The sequence below is a fragment of the Lampris incognitus genome, chromosome 4 (genome assembly GCF_029633865.1).
Source record: "Lampris incognitus isolate fLamInc1 chromosome 4, fLamInc1.hap2, whole genome shotgun sequence".
In the NCBI taxonomy this organism is placed as follows: domain Eukaryota; kingdom Metazoa; phylum Chordata; class Actinopteri; order Lampriformes; family Lampridae; genus Lampris; species Lampris incognitus.
The window spans coordinates 3,578,168-3,598,651 of record NC_079214.1 but is presented as its reverse complement, the minus strand read 5'-3'; the positions used below and the strand labels follow the sequence as shown (position 1 = coordinate 3,598,651).

At 48.1% G+C, this 20,484-nt stretch overlaps 1 protein-coding gene across 2 annotated transcripts in view; it reads right to left on the bottom strand.

The window, feature by feature from the left end:
• cpne7 (copine VII) overlaps nt 1-20,484 on the bottom strand; it is a 103,499-nt gene that overhangs the window by 12,061 nt on the left and 70,954 nt on the right. For both annotated transcript variants that reach the window (XM_056278127.1, XM_056278128.1), the window contains exons 11-12: nt 4,619-4,673; nt 1,714-1,765 (exon numbers count right to left, since the gene is read on the bottom strand). In XM_056278127.1, the coding sequence (XP_056134102.1) occupies nt 1,714-1,765; nt 4,619-4,673 (107 nt within the window). The remainder of the gene's footprint in view (nt 1-1,713; nt 1,766-4,618; nt 4,674-20,484) is intronic.

Below are 20,484 nucleotides of genomic sequence, written 5' to 3'. Positions count from 1 at the left end.
CTAGAGTTGTCATCTAGCTAAATTAACAGATATTTGAAATTAGGAACTAAACAAGCTAAAACTTGTTTTCTTCCAATGAACGCATCAACAACTCATTTAAATCTACTTCCTGTGAGATGGGACAGGTGGTGTAGTGTGGGTTTATCTTGTACATTCTGCTCATGTTAGCATCATTTTCCAAATGACAGTGAAATCTTGATGTGCTTTTATGAACAGATATGTGCAAAGCAAAAGTATTTTTAATGGTATCATCTGCATAGAAATACACATGAAACTGGGGTCAGTCCGTTGTTACATATTTACTCATTGGTTTTAACGATGGAACTGCCACCTAACTGCATCACAGAGAACATCTTGACCAGCTGCACCACGCCTGCAGAGAGCGGTAAAGGCTACTGAGCTGATCGTCAGGGTGTCCCTACCATCTCTACATGACATCTACCACCGGACAGTCCATAGAAGAGCCTGTATCATCATCAAATACCCACCCACCCCCAACACAGGTTTTTCACACTTATGCCCCCTGGCAGGAGGTGCAGAAGTGTGAAATGCAGAACCTCTAGGCTGAGGGACAGCTTTTATCCTCAGGCCATCAGACTGATCAACAGAGCCAATCTATTGCCCCTGCTCCCCCCCTAACCCACCTCACCATACAGGTAACTTCACTCAACCCGCCTTCACATACACACACCTACACATGCATACACACACACACACAATTCACACTGCACATTCAAGACATTTACCCTCAGTTTTTATATAGAATTTTATGTCTGAATTTTGCACAAATAAAGATCGTGCACGGATACAGTTTTTGCACATACAATATATTTACAATATTTTGCCGCTGTGTATTGTATATTGTAAAATAGTATTCTTTGGATAGTCTTATTTCTTCTTTTTATCTCTGCTGATATTCATTTATTTATTTTTCTTTATATTCTTTGTGGGGGTTTTTTGTTAACAGCATTCAGAGTGGAGGGCAAAGAAGAATTTCATTGTACAGGGAAACTTTTGAACTGTGCATACAACAAAAAACGCTTTGACTTGACTTAACACTACAACGACTCAATTTTCCAATTTAATAACTTTGTGGGGGAAAAAGATACAGACCTGCCGCTCCCTGAATGGTTCTAAAATTGCATATATTTGCATTAAAATTAGTTTTAGATCAATTGCACAAAATAAAAAGTTATGATCAGCTCTACCTAAAATGACCATGAGCGGTCAAAATGACCGCGTGTGATGGTGTGCATCATGTCAGTATTTATGACGTGTGTTGTCGCATCATTTCCTTCGTGAAGTTCGTTGCTCTGTCCTAAACACACTAGCGCCCTCCAGTGGAGATAAATAATCTAAACTTGATGTGCGATTATGTCCAACATGTCTGGTTACAGACGCACCATGACTACCACCGAGGCCTTGCAGTATTTTCAGGCGTTGGACAGCGGCCATTTTAAATTGTTTAAAAACAGTATTAAAGATGTTAAAATGTTAATTGTGGTGTCAGTTTCATAACAGACACACTAACATATGTGATGCATTAATATCTCAACTGGGTATTTATCTTGACACAATATAGAGTATAAAAACTGGCGGTCATTTTGACGGCCTGCGGTCGTTTCAGGTAGGTCGTTGTGTTAACTGAGGCCATGTTTCTTTGTCCTAAATGCAGAAACAGTAACTACAGAGAAACAGACCTCGGCTTCTTACCTTCACATTCGTCATCTTCTGGGTTGAAATTAATGGCAAAGTCATGCGACACCTGTTGGTGAACAAATAAAAAGTGATGACCTTCCAGTATTAGAGCAGAACAATCCATCTTTCTCATCTGAGGTCTTCTATGAAGGACTCAGCTTTCACAAAACATTTCCAGACCAGCGTGTCAGGCTTTCCCTTTGAGCTCACAACAGACTTCAGGTCCCCGAGTGTCAGTATAGCAAAGACAAATGTGAATGTTGGCTCACATTGATCAACCGGGGGGGGGGGGGTTGTGAATGTGAGCTCTTGTATTATTGTGTTCTCACAGGGATTAAAAGATGAGGGGAGGTTTAGAAGACTGAGGTAAAGTAAACTCACCAGAGGGCAGCGTCTCCGCCACAGCCGGGGCTAACACGGTGTTACACTGCAGAGTGTGTTGTTTGCTTCATAAACACGGCTTCATGAGCCTCTTTTATCATGTCCGTGTATCTGAACCTTGAACTGTGCAGATGATTAAAGCTGTAAATGTGATGCAGGAACGCCGTATGCAGTCGTTTGCACCAGAACATCAACTGCCTCCCCTTGTTGTAACTGATTCTGCTGCTCATTCCTTCATACAACATGTGACGAAGGTGCGTTTTACATCACTGTAGTAAAACTATGCTAGAAATGTATGATTCGGATGTTTCATTTGGCAGCTGATGAGGTAGGAATTCTTTTCTAGGACATGGGGAATATTTTTGTATGCTTCACTTTCTAAATACAAAGACTGCTGGGAGGATTTTGGCGTTCCTCAGCACCATCCTTGATACAACCCAGCTTGCTTGTTGAATGTGAAACGTTTCAATAGCTTAAACCTGCTTCACCACTCTGAAAAGGACAACTTTAGGCGTCCGGGTGGCGTGGCGGTCTATTTTGTTGCCTACCAACACGGGGATCGCCGGTTTGAATCCCCGTGTTACCTCCCGCTTGGTCGGGCGTCCCTACAGACACAGTTGGCCGTATCTGCAGGTGGGAAGTCGGGTGTGGGTATGCGTCCTGGTTGCTGCACTAGCGCCTCCTCTGGTTGGTCGGGGCGCCTGTTCAGGGGGGAGGGGGAACTGGGGGGAATAGCGTGATCCTCCCACGTGCTGCGTCCCCCTGGTGAAACTCCTCACTGTCAGGTGAAAAGAAGCGGCCGGTGACTCCACATGTATGGGAGGAGGCATGTGGTAGTCTGCAGCCCTCCCCGAATCAGCAGAGGGGGTGGAGCAGAGACCGGGACGGCTCGGAAGAGTGGGGTAATAGGCCAAGTGAAAGGGGGGGGGGGGGACAACTTTAATCACTACTATGCTAAACTCACATATCACGTGTGTGTGTGTGTGTGTGTGTGTTCATCACGTCGTCCAACTTTCTAGCATACTATATTAAACCACCGCAGCCTGTTGGCTGTCAAGGTCCAGTTTGCTTTAACAAACACTTTCCTCTCAGCCGGGTAGTATGGACGCCACACGGCCCCGTGCAGCAGCCACGCCTTCCATTTCCTCTGAACAGGTGTGTTTCCAGAGACAGGCTGGTATTTACAGAGGACAGGTGTGTTTTCAGAAGACAGGTGTGTTTCCAGAGACAGGCTGGTATTTACAGAGGACAGGTGTGTTTACAGAAGACATGTGTGTCCAGAGACAGGCTGGTATTTACAGAGGACAGGTGTGTTTTCAGAGACAGGCTGGTATTTCCAGAGGACAGGTGTGTTTCTAGAGACAGGTTGGTATTTACAGAGGACAGGTGTGTTTCTAGAGACAGGTTGGTATTTACAGAGGACAGGTGTGTTTCCAGAGACAGGTGTGTTTCCAGAGACAGGTGTGTTTCCAGAGACAGGTGTGTTTCTAGAGACAGGCTGTTATTTACAGAGGACAGGTGTGTTTCCAGAGACAGGTTGGTATTTACAGAGGACAGGTGTGTTTCCAGAGACAGGCTGGTATTTACAGAGGACAGGTGTGTTTCCAGAGACAGGCTGGTATTTACAGAGGACAGGTGTGTTTACAGAGACAGGCTGGTATTTACAGAGGACAGGTGTGTTTACAGAGACAGGCTGGTATTTACAGAGGACAGGTGTGTTTACAGAGACAGGCTGGTATTTACAGAGGACAGGTGTGTTTCTAGAGACAGGCTGGTATTTACAGAGGACAGGTGTGTTTCTAGAGACAGGCTGGTATTTACAGAGGACAGGTGTGTTTCTAGAGACAGGCTGGTATTTACAGAAGACAGGCTGGTATTTACAGAGGACAGGTGTGTTTACAGAGACAGGCTGGTATTTCCAGAGGACAGGTGTGTTTCCAGAGACAGACTGGTATTTACAGAAGACAGGTGTGTTTCCAGAGGACAGGTGTGTTTCCAGAGACAGGTTGGTATTTACGGAGGACAGGTGTGTTTCCAGAGACAGGCTGGTATTTCCAGAGGACAGGTGTGTTTCCAGAGACAGACTGGTATTTACAGAAGACAGGTGTGTTTCCAGAGGACAGGTGTGTTTCTAGAGACAGGTTGGTATTTACAGAGAAGGGGCTCGTGAATAAAGATGAACTCAGTTTGTGGGTTTTAGATGTAGGACTGTGACAGTATGTCAAACTGTCTCAGAAAACAGGTCGTAGGAATCAGCTCTGTGTAACGGCAGGACGCTGGAGAGGATCTGGGTCAGATAGCAGCACATGTGCTGTTTAAGAACACATGTGCTGTATAAGAACACATGTGCTGTATAAGAACACATGTGCTGTATAAGAACACATGTGCTGTATAAGAACACAGCACATGTACACAACTATGCTCATGTGGTGCAAACATCAACAAAGGGGGAAAGAGACGCGATGGGGAAACAACGTAAACAGATTACTGCAGATGACACCTCATAATTAGAAAATAGATTATTGGAGTTTAAACTTACCTCATAATTAGGTGGAATTCTGGCACCAAATCCCAAGGCAGAGAATCTTTTGTCACTGAAACACAAAGGAAACAAGATCGATCACATCACATGCTCACTGTTCTTAAACCGAAGCAGCTTCTGGTCCTCTGAAGGTGTCGATGGGGCGTTCCTCTATGTACATCTCCACGGGCCCCAGGGAGCCTCTTGTGAATAATGAAAAGCCTCTGGAAATACAGTTTGAACTTTGTCCCTGCAGCCACAGTTGACTCATATTCACATTCACCAGGCCTCTGCTGCTGCTCCACGAAGACGCCGCTGAGGCGTTGAGGCGTTTCCTTCCTCAACAGCCTGAACACTTAGACCTCCACAAAACGTCTTCTTGACCTTCTCACTCGCTGTCCATGTCAGGTGTGCTTGTGGTGTTCAGGTCTGTGAAGTAGTTCTTGTTGTTAATGCACGTTTTGTTTTTAATATTTACTGCGTGTTACTGTTTTTATGTGGCACTGAGGTCCCTGTGAAACCGAATCTCGTTCCCTTGTATACGAGACCCGCATACGAGGCACTGACACTTAACACAGTGGAAGTCTAACACAGGAGCTGAGGGGACCTGCTGGCTATGAGCTCAACACAACAGTGTTTGGTTTCCAACCAGAAAGTTCTGTGTGGCTTTCCCTTCCTTATGTCCCGTCAGGACACTTAACGGAGAAGTACAGGAGGACTGGTGTTGCACAACTACTCACAAAACAAAACAAAACGCTGCTGAAGTTATGTGCCATCATGGACAAGGTCACCCACCCACCCACTCCAGGACGTCATGCAGTGTCTTTGTCCACGTCTGCGTCTAAGTTCTGTCTTCGTTTGATGGCTGGGAGAGATGGATATGTGTGTTAGTGTGGGTATGTGTGTTAGTGTGGATATGTGTGTTGTGGGTATGTGTGTTAGTGTGGACATGTGTGTTAGTCTAGACATGTGTGTTAGTGTGGATATGTGTGGTGTGGATATGCGTGTTGTGGGTATGTGTGTTAGTTTGGACATGTGTGTTGTGGGTATGTGTGTTAGTGTGGATATGTGTGGTGTGGATATGCGTGTTGTGGGTATGTGTGTTAGTTTGGACATGTGTGTTGTGGGTATGTGTGTTAGTGTGGACATGTGTGTTAGTGTGGGTGTGTGTGTGTTAGTGTGGATATGTGTGGGTGTGTGTGTTCTTGTAGTGTCTGGGTGTGTTGTGTGTTTGTGTTGTGTTGCTGTGGGCAGGGGGAACGGCAGCAGGAAGTGAGATGATTCAGAAAGTGGAGCAGCTTCCTGGTTGGGCACAGCAGCACTGTTAGTAACAGCCTCGTGGTGGTGAAAAGCAGCAGAGCGCCACAGGTGGTCGTTGCTGCCTGCGGCCGTCCTACTGTACTCTCCTCCCTCCCTCTACTCGGAGGGTCAGACTCTGGGCTACTGGTCGCTGGCCCGGCCCGGCGGGGGGTGTTTGGGCTGTTGTGCGGTACAGATAGGCTGTTGTGTGCACCATGCTTCTTTATAGTTTGTTCTCTTTTCTATTTCTTATCTGATCTTTTGTTTCTATTTCTTTCTGTTTTTCTTGTTATCTTGTATCTTGTTAGTTGTTAGTTGTTCTTAGTGTCTGTAACAGGACCCAGTTTCCCCTGGGGGATGAATAAAGTGTTCTGATTCTGGTTCTGGTTCTGATTCAGATTGTCCAGTTTGCAGCAGTGCAGCATGATGTGATCAGTTGTGGAACAACGTGACTCTTGCTTTGGGACGGGGAGCAGAGAAAGTAAGATTCTGCTGCAGCCGGACCTCAGCCACAGGTCCAACACAGCAGAGCACCAGACCACAGGGGACCACAACAAGTGGGCCTAGAAGTAAGTGTTTCTTCTCAGCTATGTAACAGGTCCACTTCGTGTATCCGGGATGAACTGGGATGTAGTCTAGATACTGCAGGTAAACAGTAACGTGGCAATCCTGCTAAATGCCCTAGAACCCCACCTCAACCTTCACCTCGCTTTCAGGCTTGCCATTTTAACTCCACCTTGACTTGTACTGTCTTGGTAACCCCTTCGGTCGCCTCACTGTTGACATTTCTGTATTCAACATAACTTCTCTCTAAATGACTTCATCCACTAATGCCCCTTTTCCACTACATGGCGCACTCCAAGTCACCGGGAGGCTGAGGCTGGCGGGCTCTGGGCTGCAGCGGACTGGGTGTCCGGTATCGATATGGTGCTCCGGGGGGAGCCCGGGACCACCAGGTCGTCTAAAGAGGGGTGCAACATGGTACCGGCTCAACCCAACTGGACTGAACTCGCATAGTGTGGTTTTCCATCACCGTAGCAATACCCCTCAGTGTAGCTGGACTGTATTGATTTTGGTACCCGCTCCAGTTTTGTTGGAACCTCGACAAAGGTGGTACCAGAAAAGTGGTAACAGTTAGCAAGATGCCGGTACGTTCCAGTAATGGAAACCGAAAAAGTCGAGTCACTGAGCCAGTACCATGTAGAGGAAAAGGGGCATTAGTGAGGTGAGCCGGTACCACGTAGAGGAAAAGGGGCATTAGTGAGGTGAGCCGGTACCACGTAGAGGAAAAGGGGCATTAGTGAGGTGAGCCGGTACCATGTAGAGGAAAAGGGGCATTAGTGAGGTGAGCCGGTGCCATGTAGAGGAAAAGGGGCATTAGTCAGGTGAGCCGGTACCATGTAGAGGAAAAGGGGCATTAGTGAGGTGAGCCGGTACCATGTAGAGGAAAAGGGGCATTAGTCAGGTGAGCCGGTACCATGTAGAGGAAAAGGGGCATTAGTCAGGTGAGCCGGTACCATGTAGAGGAAAAGGGGCATTAGTGAGGTGAGCCGGTGCCATGTAGAGGAAAAGGGGCATTAGTGAGGTGAGCCGGTACCAGAGGTGAGCTGGTACCACGTAGAAGAAAAGGGGCATTAGTGAGGTGAGCTGGTACCACGTAGAGGAAAAGGGGCATTAGTGAGGTGAGCCGGTACCACGTAGAGGAAAAGGGGCATTAGTGAGGTGAGCCGGTACCAGAGGTGAGCCGGTACCATGTAGAGGAAAAGGGGCATTAGTGAGGTGAGCCGGTACCAGAGGTGAGCCGGTACCATGTAGAGGAAAAGGGGCATTAGTGAGGCTGCATGCCTCCTCCCATAAATGTGGAGTCGCCAGACGCTTCTTTTCACCTGACAGGGAGGAGTTTCACCAGGGGGACGTAGCACGTGGGAGGATCACACTATTCCCCCCAGTTCCCCCTCCCCCCTGAACAAGCACCCCAACCAACCAGAGGAGGCGCTAGTGCAGCAACCAGCACACATACCCACATCCGGCTTCCCACCCGCAGACACGGCCAGTTGTGTCTGTAGGGACGCCCGACCAAGCTGGAAGTAACACGGGGATTTGAACTGGCGATCCCCGTGTTGGTAGGCAACGGAATAGACCGCCACGCTACCCGGATGCCCCTCTCAACTCTTGTTTTTGTTTCAGCTCAGCTCTCTGAAGATGTCCCTTATATCTGGATATATCAGGGACATCTTTTAAATCACTTCTCCAAACTCAGGTGTATGTAAAAGCTTTTTATAGTCGCTGTATTGTTTTGGTTTTGTAATTGCTTCATTTAACACATTGCTCTCTTCCCCTTTGCTCTTATTTTATGGTGTTACTTGTTTAAGCAACATTACATGAGAGGGTGGGCTTTACCACCATTATTGGCCCTACAGCACACCCTCGAGTTTAAAACCGCATGACTCAAGTGCCAGTAAAGACGGTAAAGCATGTGATGACATGTCTCCTGGTGGTGGGGGGTGGACGGTGCTGAATAAAGACGTAACGCTATGTCAAGTGTGACGTCTCCTGGTAAGGGGGGTGGATGGTGCTGAATAAAGAGGTAACGATATGTCAAGTGTGACGTCTCCTGGTAAGGGGGGTGGATGGTGCTGAATAAAGAGGTAACGATATGTCAAGTGTGACGTCTCCTGGTAAGGGGGGTGGATGGTGCTGAATAAAGAGGTAACGATATGTCAAGTGTGACGTCTCCTGGTGGGGGGGTGGACGGTGCTGAATAAAGAGGTAACGATATGTCAAGTGTGACGTCTCCTGGTAAGGGGGGTGGACGGTGCTGAATAAAGAGGTAACGATATGTCAAGTGTGACGTCTCCTGGTAAGGGGGGTGGACGGTGCTGAATAAAGAGGTAACGATATGTCAAGTGTGACGTCTCCTGGTAAGGGGGGTGGATGGTGCTGAATAAAGAGGTAACGATATGTCAAGTGTGACGTCTCCTGGTAAGGGGGGTGGATGGTGCTGAATAAAGAGGTAACGATATGTCAAGTGTGACGTCTCCTGGTAAGGGGGGTGGACGGTGCTGAATAAAGACGTAACGCTATGTCAAGTGTGACGTCTCCTGGTAAGGGGGGTGGATGGTGCTGAATAAAGACGTAACGCTATGTCAAGTGGGGTGGACGGTGCTGAATAAAGACGTAACGCTATGTCAAGTGTGACGTCTCCTGGTAAGGGGGGTGGACGGTGCTGAATAAAGACTTAACGCTATGTCAAGTGTGACGTCTCCTGGTGGGGGGGTGGACGGTGCTGAATAAAGACGTAACGCTATGTCAAGTGTGACGTCTCCCGGTAAGGGAGATGGACGGTGCTGAATAAAGACGTAACGCTATGTCAAGTGTGACGTCTCCCGGTGGGGGGATGGACGGTGTTGAATAAAGACGTAACGATATGTCAAGTGTGACGTCTCCTGGTAAGGGGGGTGGACGGTGCTGAATAAAGACGTAACGCTATGTCAAGTGTGACGTCTCCTGGTAAGGGGGATGGACGGTGCTGAATAAAGACGTAACGCTATGTCAAGTGTGACGTCTCCTGGTGGGGGGGTGGGCGGTGTTGAATAAAGACATAATGCTATGTCAAGTGTGACGTCTCCTGGTGGGGGGTGGGGGGATGGGCGGTGTTGAATAAAGACGTAACGCTATGTCAAGTGTGACGTCTCCTGGTAAGGGGGATGGACGGTGTTGAATAAAGGTGTAACGCTATGTCGAGTATGACGTCTCCTGGTGGGGGGATGGACGGTGTTGAATAAAGACGTAACGCTATGTCAAGTGTGACGTCTCCTGGTGGGGGGGTGGGCGGTGTTGAATAAAGGTGTAACGCTATGTCGAGTATGACGTCTCCTGGTGGGGGGGTGGGCGGTGTTGAATAAAGACGTAACGCTATGTCAAGTGTGACGTCTCCTGGTAAGGGGGATGGACGGTGTTGAATAAAGGTGTAACGCTATGTCGAGTATGACGTCTCCTGGTGGGGGGGTGGGCGGTGTTGAATAAAGACGTAACGCTATGTCAAGTGTGACGTCTCCTGGTAAGGGGGATGGACGGTGTTGAATAAAGGTGTAACGCTATGTCAAGTGTGACGTCTCCTGGTGGGGGGATGGACGGTGTTGAATAAAGGCGTAACGCTATGTCGAGTATGACGTCTCCTGGTGGGGGGATGGACGGTGTTGAATAAAGGTGTAACGATATGTCAAGTATGACGTCTCCTGGTGGGGGGATGGGGGGATGGACGGTGTTGAATAAAGACGTAACGCTATGTCAAGTGTGACGTCTTCTGGTAAGGGGGGTGGACGGTGTTGAATAAAGATGTGACGATATGTCAAGTATGACGTCTCCTGGTGGGGGGATGGGGGGATGGACGGTGTTGAATAAAGGTGTAACGCTATGTCAAGTGTGAAGTCTCCTGGTGGGGGGATGGGGGGATGGACGGTGTTGAATAAAGGTGTAACACTATGTCAAGTATGACGTCTCCTGGTGGGGGGGTGGACGGTGTTTAATAAAGATGGCTGAACGGAACACATGGCTTGGCAACACTCTCAAAATGCAACATGGTGTCAGAAGTGAAAAGTGCCTCAAAAGTGAATGAACATGGATTTGCTGAGATCGCCACCACTCCTAAACCTAGAGGGAAATATAGCGGAGAACTGGAGGAGATGGGTTCAGCACCTCCGTCTGGCCTGGCTGCCAGCGAGAAGGATAGCAAACCGGAAAAGCTGGAATGTTCTTTTCTGCTTCGCTGTGCCGGTGAACAGGCTCAGGAACTGTACAACACGAGATAATGTGACTGACTGCCGTCAGCAGTCTATCTACACCTCAAGGAGAGGACACACTCCTTCCAGGACAGCAACGTACACATTTTGGACAGGGAAGATAGATGGTTTGAAAGAGGGGTGAAGGAAGCCATCTATGCGAAACTGGAAAAACCATCCCTCAACAGAGAAGGAGGTCTGCAACACCACCTATCTCCCACTTACAGTGCCGTCCTTTCATCTCTACCCAGGAGACTCAAGAAGCTTAGCCTCCAAGAACAACAGTCGCTCACTAACGGCTCCAACCACTCTCATGACCACTGAACAATGAAGTGGAAACTAACACCCCCAACCACCGTCGCTGCTAGACAAATGCATATCAATAGCTCCGATAATGACGGGCACGGCCAAACATCGGTACACAAAAGAGCCCCGCATATCTCTGGCTCTGTTAGCGACGGGCGTTGGTAAACATCGGGACACAAAGAGCCATGGACATCTATAGCTCTGACAACGACTCCTAGAGGATAAATACTGAGTCTCATCAGCAGCCAGTCAGACTAGCTTGGTCTAGTCAGAAAGGCATGAACTGAGGAAGCCTCTTGGATGAGAGGCGAAACGTCTTCACGGACATATACCAAGTCCAGATGCACTTGATTCAACTCCTTTGGAGAACCAGGACCTGGATGAATGAGAACATTCACAGACACTGAGGAAACTCTGTGGCACTGGACTGAGAAACATGATGAAGCAATGAACAAAATCAATCAGACTCTTACTGAGAAGGGAAAGACCTCGCTCTTCCTCTATGATCTTCCTCATCAAGATACCACCGTGGACGGTCGCCTCGGTTCTGCGCTCCCTTGTACTTTTTCTGTTTTTCTTTATTTGTTTAGTTTCCGGCACCCCCTCACTGATCACATACAGCAGGGAAGAACTTTTAAGTCTCCAACTGTCCACTGGATGAATTGAACAGACTTTTTAAAAAAAATAAAAAATAAATCTATTTCTAGTTTTCCCCTTATCCCACCCGATTAACCCAGTGGCATATGGCCGGAACTCTTGTGGAATAACTCCCCTGGCTCACGTTTCCACAGGAAGGAGATAGGCGTAACACCAGCTTCCTTCAAACTCGTGTCGGCTGCTCTCGCTATTTTACACGCTGAAGCCTCCTCGCATGGATTGCACCACCTTCAGGCCGCGAAGGGAGAATGCTTTCAGTTGCTTGGCTGCAGGCGCCCAGGTGAGCCAGAGGGGTCGCTGGAGAACGACGAGTCCCCGAACACAACACCGATCTACACCCACTATCCCTCGGGTAAGGGTGGCCTAATGAAGGCCTTACCCCGTGGACGCTCTGGCCGTGACCGGTTACGGCGAGTCTGGGATTCGAACCTCCCAGCCACGTGACGAGCGGACTGCAAGAACGGCAGTTTATTCCGCTCGGCCACCAGAGCGGCCTTTGAACAGACGTTTGTAATGACTTTAATTGAAACGAAAGACTTGATCAGTACAGCCCTGTGCGGACTACGACAAAGATGCCAAAGGGGTAAGGGAGCCGGAGCGCTCGTTAAACTGCGACAGCGATTTAGAACCGCCCTCCGTCAATCCACCTGGCGAACGTCCTGTCCTCTCTCAGGCCAACAAGATGGATGAACTGCTACTCCTGAACGGACAAAACTCGGACTTTTCAAGATCTGCCGCCCTGTCTCCCACTGAAACCTGGCTCAGTGAGCATATCACGGACAGTACACTTCATCTGCCGCAGTTACAACTCCTCCGAGTAGACCACGATACGGAGCTATCGTGGAAAAAATGGGGGGGGGGCAGGGTATGCTTCTACATAAAGGAAGGTTGGTGTATGGATGTCACAGTGGTGAAGAAATCATGCAGGCCTCACTTACAGACCTTTTTCATTAACTTGTAAACCATTCTGTTCACCGTGGGAATGTTCATCATGTATTCTGGTGGGTGTCTATATCCACCCCAGGCCCGTGTTAAAGAGGCGTTAAAACACCTGCTGATCAAATTACAAACATGAAGCGCAAATATCCAGACTCCGTACTCATTATCCTTGGGGATTTTAACAGAGCAAACCTCAGCCATGAACTGCCAAAATACAGACAGCATGTTAAATGTCCCACCAGAGACAAAAACACTCTGGATCTTTGCTACACAATATTAAAGGACGCCTATCGCTCTGTCCCCCGTGCAGCCCTGGGCCTCTCTGATCACTGTCTGATTCATCCTATCCCAACCTACAGGCAGAAACTAAGATCTGCAAAGCCTGAGGTTAAAACTGTGAGGAAATGGACCAGTGAGTCAGAACTGGAGCTGCAGGCCTGCCTCGACTGCACCGACTGGAGTGTTTTTGAGGCTGCATCTAAAGACCTGGACGAACTTACTGACACTGGGACATCTTACATCAGCTTTTGTGAGGATGTGTGTGAACACAAAAACTTTCTGTACCTTCAACAACAATAAGCCCTGCTTCTGAGCTAAACTCAGGCAGCTTTGTCGGGCCAAAGAAGAAGCCTGCAGGAGTGGAGATAGGACCCGGCACAACAAAGCCAGAAATACACTCACAAAGGAGATCAGAGTGGCAAAAAGGTGCTACTCTGAAAAGTTAAAAAACAGGTTTTCTACCAACGACCCAACATCAGTCTGGAGAGGTTTGAAAGACATTACCAACCACAGGAGACCCCCCCACACACACACACTGCAGGGAACCATCAACTGGCTGATGACCTAAATGGGTTTTACTATAGGTCTGAAAAGCAAACTTTCACACCCCTCACCCTCTCCAGCCACAATACACAACCAACTGCACTCTGCCAGCCCCTCTCCCCTACCCACCAAACCCCCACCCGTATTCAGGATAGGTGTTGAGGATGTGTGCCAGCTCATCCAGAGACAGAAGATCAGGAAGGCACCAGACCTGAATGGCATGTCACCTTCCTGTCTTTTTTTTTTTAACTTATTTCTGATTTTTCCCTTTTTCTCCCAGTTTAGTGGCCAATCGCTCCCTATTCTAATTCAAACACCCACCCTCGTACTGTATGTGTTCGCCAACTGCATCTCTCCGGCCGGCAGTCTCGAAGGAGACGCCTCGCCACTTTCGTGACGAGGCGACTCCAGGCCAAACCACTGCTTTTTCCGACACACACGGGGACGCAGTCATGTGACGAACACAAGCCGACTCCGCCCCCCTCCCAAAGACAGCGCTGCCATTATTGCTGCTTCATCGAATCCGGCCATAGTCGGATCTGACGAGACCGGGGCACAAACCCCGGTCCCCAGTGGGCAACTGCATCGACACAAAGCCAGCGCTTAGACTGCTACACCACCGCGGACCCGCTCACCCTCCTGTATTAAAGTCTGTGCTGACCAGCTGGCCCCCATTTTCACACTGATCTTCAACAGGTCACTGGAGCTGTGAGAAGTCCCCTCTGCTTCAAGAGCTCTACTATCATCCTGGTCCTCAAGAAACCCCATATCATAGGATTAAATTACTACGGGGGCCATTGCCCTAAAATCTGTCGTTATGAAATCCTTCGAGAGACTGGTATTGGCCCACCTGAAGGAACTTACAGGCCCCCTGCTTGACCCCCTGCAGTTTGCCTACTGAGCAAGCAGGTCAGTGGAGGATGCAGTCAACATGGGATTGCACTACATCTTCCAACACCTCAACTCCCCAGGAACATACGCAAGGGTCCTGTTCGTGGACTTCAGCTCAGCGTTCAACACCATCGTCCCAGATATCCTCCACTCCAAACTCACCCAGTTCACTGTACCAGCCCCCATCTTCCAGTGGATTAAAAACTTCCTGACAGACAGGAGGCAGTTGGTGAGGCTGTGGAAAATCACATCCAGCACCCGGACAATCAGCACTGGTGCCCCCCAGGGATGTGTGCTCTCCCCTCTACTCTTCTTCCTCTACAAAAATGACTGCACCTCAGGTGACCCATCTGTTAAACTCCTGAAGTTTGCAGATGACACAACCATCATTGGCCTTATTGATGGTGACCAGTCTGCATATAGACAGGAGATTGAACAGCTGGCCCTCTGATGTGGCCTAACAACCTGGAGCTGAACATGCTCAAAACAGTGGAGATGACAGTGAACTTCAAGAGGAGTCCCCCAGCACTGCCCCACCACCACCACCACAGTGTCTATGGTGAAAACCTACAGATTTCTGGATTCCACAATCTCCCAGGACCTAAGGTGGGCATCCAACATAGACACAATCATCAAAAAGACCCAGCAGAGACTATATTTTCTCTGCCAGCTCAAGAAATTCAACCTCAGGAACTGTTGATTCAGTTCTACACTGCAATTATCCAGTCTGTCGTCTCCAGATCCATCACTGTCTGGTTTGCTTTGGCCACCAAACAGAACGGGGACCGGCTACAACGTATAGTTAGGTCTGCAGAGAAAATCACTGATGCCAACCTGCCCTCCATTCAGGACTTATACACCTCCAGACTCAGGAAACAGTCAGGCAACATCACTGCAGATCCATCACACCCTGGTCACAACCTGTTCCAACTCCTCCCCTCTGGTAGGCGCTAGAGAGCACTGTACCCCAAAACAACCAGATATTAAAAGTTTCTTTCCGCAGGCTGTTATTCAAATGAATGTTTAACACTGTCAACAAATCCAACCATTTTGTATATACTGTACTGTACATGTTTTATATACTGTAATGTACATTGTACGTGTACTGGTACACTCTGTCATGTCCATCTACCTCAGACATGTATGTAAGTAACCTGCTAACATCTATTTCAGCATCTCTGATATATTCTCTGCACCTTATCTATTGTAGTGTTGTTATTCTATGTTAAGTACACTGAGAGAGCCAAAAAAACAGAGCCAAAGTCCATGTATGTGGCAAACTTCATGACTGATAAACATATTATGATTATGATTCTGGGGCAGCACAGTGGCACAGTGGTTAGCATAGTCACCTCACAGCAAGAAGGATCCTGGGTTCGAACTCCAGGGTTGTCCAACCTTGGGGGTCATCCTGGGTCGTCCTGTGTGTGGGGTTTGCCTCTTCTCCCTGTGTCTCCGTGGGTTTCCTCTGGGTGCTCCGGTTTCCTCCCACAGTCCAAACACATGTAGGTCAGGGGAATTGGACATACTAAATTGTCGCTAGGTGTGAATGTGTTGGCCCTGTGATGGCCTGGCAGCCTGTCCAGAGTGTCTCCCTGTCTGCCACCCGATGACTGCTGGGATAGGCTCCAGCATCCTGCGACCCCGATTGGGATAAGAGGCTTGGATAATGGATGGATGGATGGATGATTGATTCTGATTCTGATGATGTCAAGCAACCAGTCAGGCTGTCTGTGGGTGCCTCCAAATCAGGCTTGGGAGTGGTTCTGATGCAGAACGGAACAGCGGTTGCATATGCCTCAAAAGCCCTATTCAAGGCACATATACCCAAATTGAAAAAGAAATGCTTGCCATTGTATTTGAATGCCAAAGTTCCATCAATTCATATATGGCAACCCCCCTGACACTGCTACTGATCTTCTTCTCTCTACCCTCTCCTCTTCTCTGGACAATCTCTGTCCCCTCACCTCCAGGCCTGCATGCCCAACTCCACCTGCCCCTTGGCTGACCGACTCTGTACGTACTCACAGATGGAGCCTGAGTGTGGCAGAGCGCAAATGAGAAAAGGCAAACTCCCAGAGGACCTTCTCAACTTCCAATCTCTTCTTTCCACTTTCTCCTCCTCCCTTTCTGCTGCTAAGGCTGCCTTCTATCACTCTAAAATCCTATCCTCTGCCTCTAATCCTAAGAAACTCTCTGAAACCTTCTCTAGACATCTTCAACCCCCACCTCCTTCTCCTACTTCCTCCCTTCTCCCTGATGACTTCGCCAACTTCTTTGACAAGAAGGTAAACGACATCAGATCCTCCTTTTCTCACCACGCGGTTAGTGCTGCTTGCACTAGCCCACCCTCTGCACCCTCCCTCACCTCTCCACGTCCCACCCTATCCCACCTCGCTCCCCTCTCCCCCGACGAAGTCCTAAACCTCATCACATCCAGTCGCCCCACCACATGCTCCCTTGACCTGGCCCCCTCCCCTCTTCTTCAGTCTATAGCACCTGAACTCCTTCCCTATCTAACCCACCTCATCAACACCTCCCTTCAGGCAGGATGCTTTCCATCTGTCTTCAAGACTGCTAGTCACCCCCCATCTCAAGAAACCATCACTTAACCCCTCTGACGTCAAAAACTACAGACCGGTTTCCCTTCTACCTTTTCTATCCAAAACTTTCGAACGTGCTGTCTTTAACCAACTTTCTTTGTACCTCCACCAGAACAACCTCCTGGACCCCAACCAGTCTGGGTTCAGGGTGGGTCACTCGACAGAGGTGGCCCTCCTTGCAGTGACAGAATCGCTGCTCTCTGCGAGAGCAAACTCTCTCTCCTCTGTCCTGATACTCCTGGACCTGTCAGCTGCGTTCGACACAGTGAACCACCAGATCCTCCTCTCTACCCTCGAGGGGCTGGGTGTCACAGGCTCTGCACTCTCAATGTTTGCATCCTATCTGACGGGTTGCTCCTACAAGGTGACATGGAGAGCTGGACTACAGCAACTCCCTCCTTGCTGGCGCCCCGGCGTTGGCAATCAGACCTCTGGAGCTTGTTCAGAAAGCTGCATCTCGTGTGGTGTTCAACCGCCCTAAGTTCTCCCACACAACTCCCCTTCTCATGTCCCTACACTGGCTGCTCACATCCAGTTTAAGACTCTGGTGCTAGCCTACAGGGCAGTGAAAGGAACAGCTCCTTCCTATCTCCAGGCCATGGTCAAGCCCTACACCCCCGCTCGACCACTTCGCTCTGCTGCCTCGGGACACATGGTTGCCCCGTCGCTCAGAGGCCCCTGCTGCCGATCGACCCGGTCACGGCTCTTTTCTGTCCTGGCCCCACAGGGGTGGAATGAACTCCCCACTGATGTCAGGACAGTGGAGTCGCTGCCCATCTTTCAACACAGGTTGAAAATTCACCTCTTCAAGAACTACTACCCTGTTACTTGCTCTTAGCACTTATTGTATTCACCCATTAAAAAAAAAAACAACAAAAAAATGTTTCTTGCGCTTTTACTTTAGCACTGGTTTGGTTCTTAGATGCTTGTTTAGATGCACTTATGACCTCTGATGACTAGTAGTTCTCCTGATCTCCTATGTTAAATGCACTTATTGTAAGTCGCTTTGGAAAAAAAGTGTCGGCTAAATGACTGTAATGTCATGTAATGCACTTTTATTTTCATTGTCTGTGAATGTTCTCATTCAGACAGGAGGCACTAACGTTCCACTTCGTTGTGAAGCCGTTATTATTCTGATGATGATGATGATCCGTCTGAAAGCCTTCAGACCCCTAACCTGATATATTGCATTTAAGAAATGTCTATTGTGGGTAAATAGCTTCATATTATTACAACGGCATGGACACTGCAAATGCATGTGGCGCCAGACAGACAAATACTCTGATGAGAAAAATTAAATGAGGGAATCAGAAGCGTCAGGCTCTGAGTGTTTGTCTTCTTTCATTTTCTGCTCAAAATACACAGCACAAGTTGAAACTCATTCTTAAAACTCGTTATATGAGAAAATGTAACTGAAAACTACAGTTTGTAATTCCTGACCCGACCGCGTCGGTTCAGGCGTATTATTTAATTATTCCAGCGGGTTTGAGAAGGTTGGGCTCTGCGCTGTGGTGGAGAAATGCAGTTGAAACTGAAGTTGAACTTGAATGTGTTAGCGGGCAGGGGCTCTTCCACAGCTCTGTGTCAGAAATTACAGACGAGGTTAAAAGAGCTAAAACCAGAGGTGGCTTTGGTGACCGCCTAGTCAACTGATGTCTGCTGACTAGACGGTCCTTCAAGGTAGCCTGGGACAGATGTGCATTTACACTTCAAAAGCAATGTGGACAAATATGTCCCAGGCCACCTCCGAATATGGTCTGAGCGATCGGATCTCAAGACCCATTGAGGACGTGTTGGGTGCCTTCACACCTGTGCTTTGAGCTGTCCACTTGTGATCGGATGGATCACCCAAGACGCATGTTAATGCCAGGTGTAAACAGGTGTAAACAGCCTCCTAGCTAACAGTAATAAGCGACAACAGATTATGATTTGTTTGTTTATTTAATTTGTTTATTGCCATGTTGGCGCAGTTGACCGTCTGTGGGTGGGAAGCCGGATGTGGGTATGTGTCCTGGTCACTGCACTAGCACCTCCTCTGGTCGGTCGGGGCGCTTGTTTGGAGGGGGGGGGCTGGGGGGAATAGTGTGATCCTCCCATGTGCTACATCCCCCTGGTTAAACTCCTCAGTGTCAGGTGAAAAGAAGCGGCTGGTGACTCCAACAAGTATGTGGGAGGAGGCATGTGGTAGTCTGCAGCCCTCCCCAGATCAGCAGAGGGGGTGGAGCAGCGACCGCGACGGCTCGGAAGAGTGGGGTGATTGGCCGGGTACAACTGGGGAGACAAAAGGGGGAAGTAGAAAAAAAAAGAGAAAAAAAAGCAACACAGGAGAAAGCTCCGCCTGAAGGACCTTATGAACTGAGCTAATTAGCAAAGTCTTTTACATTCTGCCTAAAACACCAAACACTTCCCAAGGTCAGTGCACCTGACGGAGTAATGAAGCGTCTGACGGCAGTAAATCTGAAATAAATGTCCAGCTCTTAATTTATTGCCTAACAGAGGACTCTTTATTGTGCTGTACGTGGAAGCAGCGAGCTGACAGATGTGGGTGAGATGGAATAACAACCAGTCAGCTGGGGAGGTGTTGACCTCCACACTGTCACTTTTACCCAGTTTTGCCTCAACACGAGCATCACTCTCATCTGTTTTATGCACATTTCTTTTAATGTTTACTCGTATTTAATCATGTTACTTCAAGGCGCCTTTGCATAACTACATCACATTTACTACTTTCTACCACCATGCAGCCACGTGCCCACTGACCAGACCACTGAACAGACCACTGACCAGACCACTGACCAGAACTCTGACCAGACCACTGACCAGAACTCTGACCAGAACTCTGCTGTTTGGTTTTTTAGGATTTCTTAGAATTTAATAATACTTAATACTTAAATGAGTGTGTGTTTCTATTGTCATATCTGACTGTTTCTTGCTCTTGTTGTGTAACTGGGTGTTGTCCTACTGTGATGCTCCCTTGCAGGGACCAATGTTTTATCTATCTATCTATCTATCTGTCCATCCATCCATCCATCGCTCTATCTCTCCATGACTCATGTTATGTTTCATGTGAAGTTGTTTTGCTAGATTCTCCCTTTGGTAGATTTTGCTGTTCTTGTTTTCATTTTGTATGCTTTTACACAAGTTTATTAAATTATTTTAATCATTCTTAACATTGCCTGGCTAGAGTTCTAAACAGTCCTGTAAAATGTAACATGGTGTTAAATTTAATGCTAGTTACCAGTGACATCGAATAAGACGACACCTCAGACATGAAACAGCAGGGGGTCAGAGGGGTTAACGAGATGGTAAATGTAACATGAATGAGGGATGTAACGATACACTCGCCTCACGATTCAGTACGGTTACCGATACGATTTTCTCACCATTTGTCTAACAAAATGCAATTGAAGATAAATTATGACTGAAAAAGATACCTTTTACTTCTCAAGACAATCTACAAAATATATTTTCTCTCATGTTTTCTTTATCAAAATAAAGAATCCATTTTTGTTTCGGAGGTAGGATATAAACTATGCAAAACAATGCACATTTCCTTTCATTTGTAAAAGTGAAACTGAAAATATTG